The sequence below is a fragment of the Capsicum annuum genome, chromosome 1, assembly GCF_002878395.1.
Source record: "Capsicum annuum cultivar UCD-10X-F1 chromosome 1, UCD10Xv1.1, whole genome shotgun sequence".
In the NCBI taxonomy this organism is placed as follows: Eukaryota; Viridiplantae; Streptophyta; class Magnoliopsida; order Solanales; family Solanaceae; genus Capsicum; species Capsicum annuum.
The window spans coordinates 42702561-42713312 of record NC_061111.1 but is presented as its reverse complement, the minus strand read 5'-3'; the positions used below and the strand labels follow the sequence as shown (position 1 = coordinate 42713312).

At 34.9% G+C, this 10752-nt stretch overlaps 1 protein-coding gene across 1 annotated transcript; it reads right to left on the bottom strand.

Moving 5' to 3' along the window:
- Positions 1-3993: 3993 nt before the first annotated feature.
- LOC107873367 (E3 ubiquitin-protein ligase At1g12760) lies at positions 3994-10294 on the bottom strand. Its single transcript, XM_016720208.2, has 5 exons — positions 9363-10294; positions 8594-8713; positions 8383-8515; positions 4553-4717; positions 3994-4449 (listed from the first exon to the last, which is right to left on the bottom strand). Exons 1-5 carry the CDS (start codon positions 9923-9925, stop codon positions 4273-4275), a joined length of 1158 nt encoding a protein of 385 aa, XP_016575694.1. The 5' UTR covers positions 9926-10294; the 3' UTR covers positions 3994-4272.
- Between the last annotated feature and the right edge of the window lie 458 nt (positions 10295-10752).

Here is a 10752-nt window from a genome sequence, read left to right as displayed (position 1 = left end):
GAAGGGGGTGAGAAACTTCATGGTTAGGCTGAGGTGACAAGTACAGTGAATCTTAGTAAAAATAAAAGAAAAAAGAACCTCCAATGACAGTGTCTTGGCTTCAAATTATCTTTTTGTTTTCAATTATTAAGGTGAGATAATATCTGCTCATTTACTGCTCATATAAATAGAAATTGACTTTTATTGGATGCCTCTTGTTTATTTTATTCTACACATGAACTGACATGATCAACTGTTGTCAAATTATTTACTTGAAGCCTGTTTTATGGATTTAACCCTCTCTGACATAGTCACTGTAATTTCTGAAAATTTGAATCTCGAGAAGTGAAAAGTTCCACAGAAATTAAGATAAATGTAGAACATTTTATCACTTATGGGATAGTATTGTATGTTAGTGCGATCAGTTTTGCAACTATGTGAACTTTGCTTTAACGAAACTCTATTTGTAAAAGCTTTTTAAGTTGATCATTGGTTAAACTGTTTGCTGCTATCTTGTTCACAAGTTAATAAGCGTTAAAACTATTTAACTTCGTAAGAATTTTATTGTTCTCCAACTCCAAAGTAAAAGTTTCCATTGCTAACACTAACAACTTACGTTATTGCATGCCAATTGTTCCTTTATCTATAGGATCTGGACCATTCGTTAGTGCAAATAAAATGGCAAGATCTGACATATATGAACCTGTTCGTGTTGGCCACAACAATCTTATTGCTGAAATTATTAGGCTGAAAGGAATATATTTTGGCAAGAACTACGAATGATATTATTGGAAATGAACAGACTGCTTTTGTGTAGAAACTCTGACTACAAGGATATAGCTGACTGTGCTTGGAAAGAAGCTCCATGAAATAGGAAACATGTGAAGTTAAATTTCAAAACAAATAATAGTATTGGTCTGGGTGGAGCATCGACCAGCAAAGGGAGAAACATTACTACTACTGCTTTGTCTGCAACTTTTCTCTTTTGGAGTTGGAAAAAACGAGAAGGAAGTAGCAGGACTAGCTTAGTCTAATTGCAACATACAAAATTGACGATTACAAATCATAGCAATGTCACCATTATTGGGCCCGCACTAACGCGGGCTTCTACATCTAGTTAATATAGATCGAGTCAAATCATATCAGTGTTTGTGATAAAATCAATATTGATCATATGTCATATGTTGGATCAAATTAAAATAACAAGATTAACATTTCGAACCTAAGGCAAAATGACCCTCTGGACCCCTGTACTATGTCGGTTTTGTAAGTTGGACACTTCTACTTACATGTTTGTCATCTGGACCCTTGAACCCATTAAAAAATAATATTTTGCACCCTTTGATCGTTGACCTTGCCTATGTGTCATTGAAATGGCTGACTAGGACAAAGAGAGTGTAGTCACTCGCCTAGGGTGCGAGTGGGGGTCAATTTTTAGCCAATTTTATATTAAAATAATTAAAAAAAAATAATATTAAAATTTAAAAAAAATAAAAAGGACTTTTTTCTCCTCCATCTTTTTACTTTAAAAATATTTTTAAAAATAATAAATTTATAAAAAAAAAATAAAAAAATATCCTTCTTCCCCCACCCCCACCCCGTCCAGCCAACTCTCACCCCACCCCTCAACCCCCTCCCCCGTCTAGCCACCCCCACCCCACCCCTCACCTCCGTCCAGCCACCCTCCCCCATCCAGCTATGGCTACCACCCCCTTCCAGCCATGACTACTCCTCACACCCCCGTCCAACCATGACTGTCATTAAAATTAACGCTCCTCACACCTCAGTCCAGCCATGGCTACCATGGTCATCACTATAAAAAAAGGCTAGGACATCTCCTGAGACCTTAGATTCAATCAAGAATCAATTGGGTCCAACAAAAACATCAAAACAATCAAAATTACACATTTACTAACAACAAAAAATCAAAACTTTTTATACCCAATAGCTGAAACAATCAATCTACAAAATGGGTATTATGAATCTTGAATTCATAAGAAAAAATTTTCAATTTTTTTCTATAATCCAACAATCTTACATGCTTTTTGGTGCATTGAAAGTAGAAAAAAAAAGTCAAAACTTTCACCCTCAATACTTTGCTTAGCTGCTTCCCATCTTTCCCATTTTCAATTTTATCCTTTTTACAGTAAGCCAGATCATCGACAGTGCAAATTAGCAGTCCAAACTCAAAACCCAGAGCAAAAATCATCGATTATGATGAAAAATGAGTTTGATTAGCAGCCAAAACTTAAAACTCAGATTAGAAATCGTTAATTATGAAAGAAAATCGAATGTAATTGTAAAGAAAAGAAGAAGAAGAAGAAGAGAGTAGAAAAAAAAGAAGAAAAAGAAAGACAGAAGGAGAATAGGAAATGGGAAAAGAGGAAAGAAAAAAGGGAAAGAGAGGGAACAAAGAGGAAAGGGGGGGGGGGGGCATTTTTTTTTTTAATTAATTAATTAATTAATTTTAATATTTAATATTTTTTATATATAAAAATGACGTGGAAATGACATGGCAGTTGACGTGGGAGAGTGTATTACACTCATAAAAAAAATGTTTAAAATGTTGTTTTTTAGTAGGTTCAGGGGTCCAGATGACAAACATGTAAGTAGAAATGTCTAACTTACAAAACCGACATAGTACAGGGGTCAAAAGGTCATTTTGCCCCAAAACTAATAATTGCAAATTTTAACCCATGTGGCCAATTGACATATACGGCTACACGTGGATGCTATTCTTTAAGGAAAAATTACAAAAACTAGCATCCTTAAGACTATAATTACAATAAATAGCAACACTTTTTTAAAATTACAACTTATAGCAAAAGTAGCAATATTTTACCCACTTCATAGTAATAGAAGAATATATATTTTTCAGTTGTGCATATGTATTTATGAGTAATACATATATATTTGTATATGTATTTATATAGCAACATTTTACTTAAATACAAATACAATTTGCTATTTTTCGTAATTATGAAGCTGTTGCTATAAAAGTTATAATTAAGGCTACAGAGTTGCTATTTCTGAAATTTTCCCATTCTTTAACCCTACAAGGCATCGATTGGAAATTTTTTAAATAAATTAAACCATATTGAGAGTTGAGACTGGGGGAAAATGAAAAATAAATAAAGGGGTGAGAGGCCCTAGCAAAACGCCCAAAAAGACATTAGCAAGGCTCGTCTCATTGCAGGTTTTTGTTATTCCGTTTGTGAAACCTCAAAATATTTCAACTAACATGTTGAAAAGCTTAATTTATTCATTGATTAACAAATCCGAATTCGAGGACTATTCAAAATTGGTATCTCAATATTGTGTATTAAGTACACTGCACACTAAGAACGCCATTTATATATATATATATATGGGGGGGAGTTTTGATATGAAAAATATTCGTTTATTAACTTTTGCCCTTAGTATTCATTTTTCTCTTCAAATTTACTATATATTCTGATTGATAACAATAGTGTTCTTCTCGTGTATGTAACCTGTTTATTTGTTAAGTGGTTGCATAACCATATTCACCAATTACTCTTTGACTGATGAATTGTTTATTAATGTATTAACTTATTAGAAAACAAGGCTAGAGTTGTATTAAGTAATTGTGAATTAATCCTTATAAAACAGTTTTCTGACTTACCTGAAAGTTGGTTCTCTATCAAACACAAAAAAAACAAACGCAATAACAGAAACAGTGATGTCTGAAATGAAAATTTTAAATTTAAGCAGTACGGAATAAACTTTCCTTGATTCATTTTCTTTTGAAGCTAATTCTTTTTCCTTTTAACGTTTGGGTTGTTAAGATTTTGCAAACAATTTGTATACGGTATTTTAGGCACTTTCGTATTTTCACAGTCGAGTGATAATTTGGATGAGTTTGGTAAACGCCACCTGATACATGCAGCGAAATACATGAAGATCTGGTAATATCGTAAGCTTTAATACAGATCAAGAAAATGGGTCAATGGTACTGGCAATACAAACACAAATGCACAATTGTAGGCTGACCACTAGTGTAAGCTACCCTAATAGGGAGTCGTATCAAACATCAAGATGATGAGATTTCGTACATTATCACTCAGATTAAATTGGACATCTACATGTGATATAGAACAAGAAAGTATTACAAACATATGTAAGCACACAAAATTACACACTACAACATGACAAGAGATGCAAGTGCTAGGACATGCGAATATAAGCACCTACTAGAGGCTGAATCTGATAAGAACAACCAGAAGTACAACAAGATGATCATTTTGATGGCTGCATATACAGTATTAAACAGGCTTATGCATCTTCACTGCTGCTCTGATTGCCACTTTTAAGTATATTGAACTTGCAAAGAGGACAAGTTGCATTCATGTACAGCCACTTGTCTATGCAGACGGAGTGAAAATGGTGACGACAAGGGAGCTCACGCAGCTCAATTCCATCTTCATAGGAACAAAGGCAAATGCAACATTCCTGCAACAGACAAGAATGAACGAAATTAATTCCTATAAAGATTGGGAAGTTTCTCTAAACTTTATGGCAAATCTAATCAAAGAGAGAATTTTATAGAACGCACAGCATCTTCCAGTGGAAGAACATGCTCAATGGGTGTATCAGTGTCGCATTCAGTCATTACTCCTCCAAATGATTCTTGAATCTCACCATTTTGTTTTTCAAAATCACCAAGTCTTCGAAACTTGTATTTAGGCAATCTCTCAACGTCTTCCTTGGTTGCTCCTTCCTATCTCAAGAAGAAAGCAATTTTACGAAAGATATTTCAGACAGTTGATGCAAAAAGAGAAACTTCAGGATGCAAGACACACAACCAATGGCATAAGATAGAAATAAAGACGGTTCACTGGGTATGCTGTTGTTTTGCTGTTGTAGAAAATAAAGTAACAGTTACTATTTCTGTACAGTTGACTAGCCACACAATATTTGAAATCATAATCATTCAAATATACATCAATCCAAAAGTAGGAACACTATTCATTTAAATCCTCCAGTTACTTTCCGTGATCGTAGTGAATAAGTAAAAATATTTCTTTTCATGAAACTCAGCACAAAGTGGGATTAAAATAAAAGATAAGGACCTACAATATCAAATTTAAATTTCCAATCGAGTTGAGTATGTGTACCTTCGTTTTGCATTTTGAAAGGAGTGAGATATTGGAAGTAGACTTTTTTTTTTAATTAGGAAAACAATTTCATTAATCACAGGGCCAAAATCGGCCGTACACAAGAAGTATACCAAAAAGTAAAGAACCTACAACGATACATGGTTCTCTACAAAAGACACCCACTCTATACAACCCGGAACTACAAGGGTGCACAACAAATAAATAAGGACCGAAGGCTACTATATTTAGATACAACCCAGCACAACATGGAAGTATTACAGACTTAGATACAGTATCTTACCATTACTTACAATTATCAGGCACGTCATTTCAACCATGTCAATCAATACTATTTCGCATGTATAAGCCTTTCTCACACAAATCACAAGACCCTAAAGTAACTACCATACACAAGTTGAAGCAATTTTACTACCACGAAGATATATTTTACTGCAATCTTCTAGGCACTGATTTACGCAATTTGCTTCTACTTGGAGAATCAAAGATAGAAGGGAGTTGGGCAAAGCAAGTATTATTGCTAGTGAATAGGGGGGAAATGGGTTGGTAAAACATATTTAGACCCCAAAGGATGCAAATCAAGTACTTGAGTTTTGGTGGATGCAGGTTTTATACTTGACTGACGGGAGTAATGAAAAGAAAAGAAAGCCAAATCACGAACGTTATATGCATGTTTGAAAGTTCAATAATGCCGGTCTCCAAAAACTTCCTAGAGTAGCCAAGGAGGATAGTAAAGGAAAAGTGAGACCCCAGTTACCATGTTATACAGGTCTTAGCATAATGTGAAACCAAATTAGAGCTAGAAATATGTCGATTCAGCAAAGAGTTGTTACTACTAAACCAAAAGGTTTCGAGTCTACATAGTTCAGTTCTACATTATTTCCTCTGTTTCATTGCAAGCTGCCTTATTCAATTAGTAGTGATGTAAACTCCAGCTTCACAAGCTAAGCAGGATGGACAATAAAGAGGATGATAGGCGAGACAGACCAACTTCTGCATTCTACAGGGCACCAGGCCTTAAAATTTACTGTATAAAATCTTTTATTGAAGTTTCACTTAAGTGAATATCATGTTAGGAGGCCCAAAAAAAAGTGAGCATTCTTACCTGTTGACCAAGAAACAGACAATTTGTGAACCCTCCCCCAACCTCTACTACATACAATGGTCTCTTAGTCGTTTTTAATCCATTTGCTGGCACTTGCTTCGAAAGACATCGCATTTTTAACTAAAATAGGGATTGGAGTACATGGAAGTAGACACTAAAAGGGGGATTTCTCCATATAACATGCTCCAATCTCACATTTTAAATTTAGGCATATACCCAAGTTTCAAAGACAAGATTCACATCCTTTTCAAACTTCATTGGTCATCCCAGTGTAGTATTATGATGAAGTTAAAAGATAATAATTGAAGACATTAAAGGATTAGAGTTAGCAAAATTAGGTAATCATCTGATAAAAGGAGGAGCGCAAATGGTGTTGTAGTCTAAAACCATTTCCTGACCATACAAATGGGTGATGAACATGCTAGACATAAATTGGCATTACATCATTGACTGAAAAAATCTACAATATTTATACGCGAGGGAGGCTTGATAGTAAGACATCAACAAATCCATTGGCCCATAATTACCCATAGAAAGATCTATGCTATTTTTACCATTAAGTAGCAAACGTAATATGAGAAAATTCATGTTCTTTCAAAATAACACCTTTTCTTAGCAATGTTCTTTTTAATCTTTTTTTCCTGAATGGTTTGGTAGAAAGAGTACATTCTTCTAAAGACCAATTAAAAGGGACCCAATGCTGTGCGCTTTTAAATTCATCAAATTTTAATGCTTCTAGTACTCCATACTTCTTTTGGAGGGATTGGGTGCATACAAGGAGCTCTTCTTAATTTAAAATGAATTTTTTGTTCAAATGCTGTCCGTATTTTATCTATTTGCAATATCTAGAGTATCACCTGATAAGCTACAATTATCAGTCAAAATTGCTAAGAGAAATTGTTCTGCCCCTCTTTCCCAATTCCCACTCCCCATTAACTTTGGAGTAATCACAGATAACTTGAATAATGCTTTTCTAAACTAGATTCAACTTTCTCCGTAAAGGAAATGCACCACCTCTTAAAAAAGGAAGTTACCCAACTACTGCATACAAGCAAAGAGATTGGAAAAAAAATCTCAAAACTAATCAGAACGACCAGAAAAAGATTGCATTAAAGAGCAACATAACAGACTTTCTACTTCTTGCATAATATCTCATATCAGCATCAGTAAGACGGTAATTTGTCTACTTCATTAACAAGTCAAAAAAGGGTTACTTGATAACCCACCTAGAACAATGGAATAATAACCCATAAAATAATTTTCTTGAATAATGAAAACTATATACTAGACTTTGAGGATCATATAGGCAACACAAACTTGCTAGCGATTGAGGCATAGATTTTGTAATGAAAACCAGCGTTATCAAAGGCGCGCTCAAGCCCTAAAGAGAGGCTCCAACATGTTGAGCGCTTCACCTCGCTTTATGTGTGCTTGACTGTCGTCATCAAGTTTCTAAGGTATGGTCCCTGCAAGTATTTTGGGGTGTGTGAACATACAGAAACCATATATGTTTTGATGGGATCCCAATTCCCAGCCACTTCCTCAAAACTAGATGTCTTCAACCTTTTCTGCTGGAGTAATTTCACTTTTTCCTTTTTTCGAATAACACTGATCTTTATTTTAAAAAAAAATTATTAGCGTCTGTGATCATAATTAAGGCGGTATACATGTATAGGAGCTAACTATTTTTTTACTTGTTGCATCTTCCTGATTGAATCGCTTCATTGGAAAAAGAGGTCTCTACTGTCTACGACAAAAGCAAACTACAGGGTCACAACTGCAATATCTTCTTCTTCTATTTCGAGGGGTGAGGGGGCATAGGTGAGGTTCACATTTTGGAGACTTTCTTCAACAGTTCACCTATCCTGTGAATTTACTAATTTATATTAAAATTTCCATTCATGAGAGAAGAATACATGAGAACTCGCATAAAAAAAGAGCATCTATGTTAACCATGAGTTCAAGAAAGAGGTGCTAATTAGAACCTTAATAAGACACAAAGGTATGAAACAAAAGAATAAGATATCACAGAACATACTTCCACGATCTATTTCTTGCACTCACAGAACGTTTTTTAGCTGATAATTGGCACTACATCCCAAAAAAGTAGTTTCCTATGTACCATGTGATGTTTAAGGTAAAAAAAAGAAACTACATAATTACCTGGTCTGCCACTGCATATAAAATAGCAATAATACATGGTAGACAGCAACACACAGCAATTCCAATGAGACATGCCACGGCAACACATATAACAACAAAGAATACATCGAATGCTAGAAATGTGAGACAAAGCCTGCAAAGAACCCAGATAAACATCACACCAAAGTAAATAACAACAAATACAGAGACCAGAGATTCGCTTGGGACAAACCAGTAAAGTTGAGGTGCATCATGGGTCAAACTTTCGCCACCAGCAGATATCCAATAGAAACCAACTATCCACCAAATGAAAGAAAACATGGTATTTGCAGATTCCAGATGCTTAGCAACACTGGGATGAAAAATTAAGAATCATCAATACATTATGAGGCGCGTCCATATGACTCCAGTCCTCTAGAAACAATGAGATACTGACAGGAAATAACTATCAAGAGAAGAGAATAAGAAGAACTCTCTTTCAAACATTTTGACACTCTTCGGCAACAAACATTTTTTCCTTTCTTTATTGTAATCATTCTCCTTGTAAAACAACGGACAGGCTTTCATTATCCGCAACAGGCATCAATTTCAATAACTTCAAGCGACAAAGTTTGTATTCGGCAGCCTAGAGTACCTTTCTCCCACCTGACAAACCAGCGCCTGTGTCTTTCGAATGCACTAGTAACATGGATTGCCAATTACAGGTTAATTCTGAAAGGAAGCACACTGAGTATACCAATTCATTGCCAGCAGCCTGAGCAACTAATATCCGGGCCAAGAAACATACCATTATTCAACTCAAAATGCCTATGCTAACCTAACAAGCAAATCCTTCTTCATTAAATCAACGAAATGACTAAACAACAGCATTAACAACTAGTCAACTACTATGCTAACTGCTAATAACAAGAAGATTTACTCGTGTGTTCACATTTTGTACTAATTTTTTAGATAAGAATAAAAATTCTCATCAAATCAAATGTCTCCAAAGAGAACTATACCTAGTTTCATCCTCATTCTGATGCCTTTCAGACTGATAATCACCAGGTTCCCCGCCGTCACTTCCCGAACTCGAACTGTTCCAACTTCCAGCAGCTGCAGATGTTCTCTGCTCAGAATTCAAAATCGTCGAGGATTCGCTAAGCTGAACTCGGCGTCTATACTCAACGCAAACACAAACCATATGAAGCAAACACTGTAAAGCATATCCAATAATCCAAAGCCTTAAAGGCATAGACGGCGACTCATCAAGGCTCAAAATCAACACAGAAACTGATACAATCACAAAAGCTAAGTTCCATAAAAGATCCAATATCACTACAGGTTTCGAATACGCCCAATCGCTCTGCCGTTCCTCTATTTGCTCAGCTGCAGCTTCCCTCACGCGCCTTGACGGCTCACGCATCATTCTGTGACTACTTGCTCGCCGGAGAAATCGAGCCGCTCCTCTTAAGCTCGGAGCTCGGCGCGCCAAACGTCGGCTCCTAAACACCTGATCAGTAAGTAACGGAGTCGTATCAACGCCGTTAGAACTATCGTCGTTACCGGCTCTCGCCGTCGACATCTTCACCGGTAAATGAAATTGACCGAGATATTTGGAAGGATCGACAGTGAAATAATAATGGAATTTTGGAATTCGGATGAGGAATAAGATATTCAAATGATTTTTGGATTTTCAGATATCAACCGTAATTACACTGTTTGAATGTCTGAATTTACAGCGAGTATTTATAAATGAAATGCACTCGCCTAGGACATGCAAAGTTATTACGATAAAAATATAAAAATAAATGATAAAAATATAAAATAAACAATCTGTTATGATAAAAGTTAGAGATGTAAAAAAAAAAATACACCCCACCAAACTTAAACTAAGAAAAATAAAAAATCTTTACCCACCACGTTCTTTTTTTTCTTTTTTCATAGTTTGACTTTGTTGTTGCTCTCTAGAATATTTAGTTTATTACTATAACAAAAAAAAAAAAGTTTATTACTAGTTGATCTTGGATTAGTATATCATTTTTTTTCTACAATTGTATTTGACTTGCAACAAATAAAAATTAAAAGAATTTAAACACATAAGCTGATATATACTGTTCAATAGACCAAAATGAAAAAAGTACATAGTATAATTTAATGGATTTTACTTATTTTGAGATGTCCTAATTAAGTTCCTAGCAGAAACTACAGTAATATGGTCAAGTAATTGTGTACGTAGTTTTAAGAAAAAGATTAGAGAATTCAACACAAAAAAAAAGATTACAGAAAGTAGACATTGGACGAAAAATATAATCGGTCACCTTTAGTTTTTAGAGATTTTATGACAGGTTTTTTTTTTAATATCGATGGTATAAGATTTGAACAAAAAATAATAATAACATACTCAATATA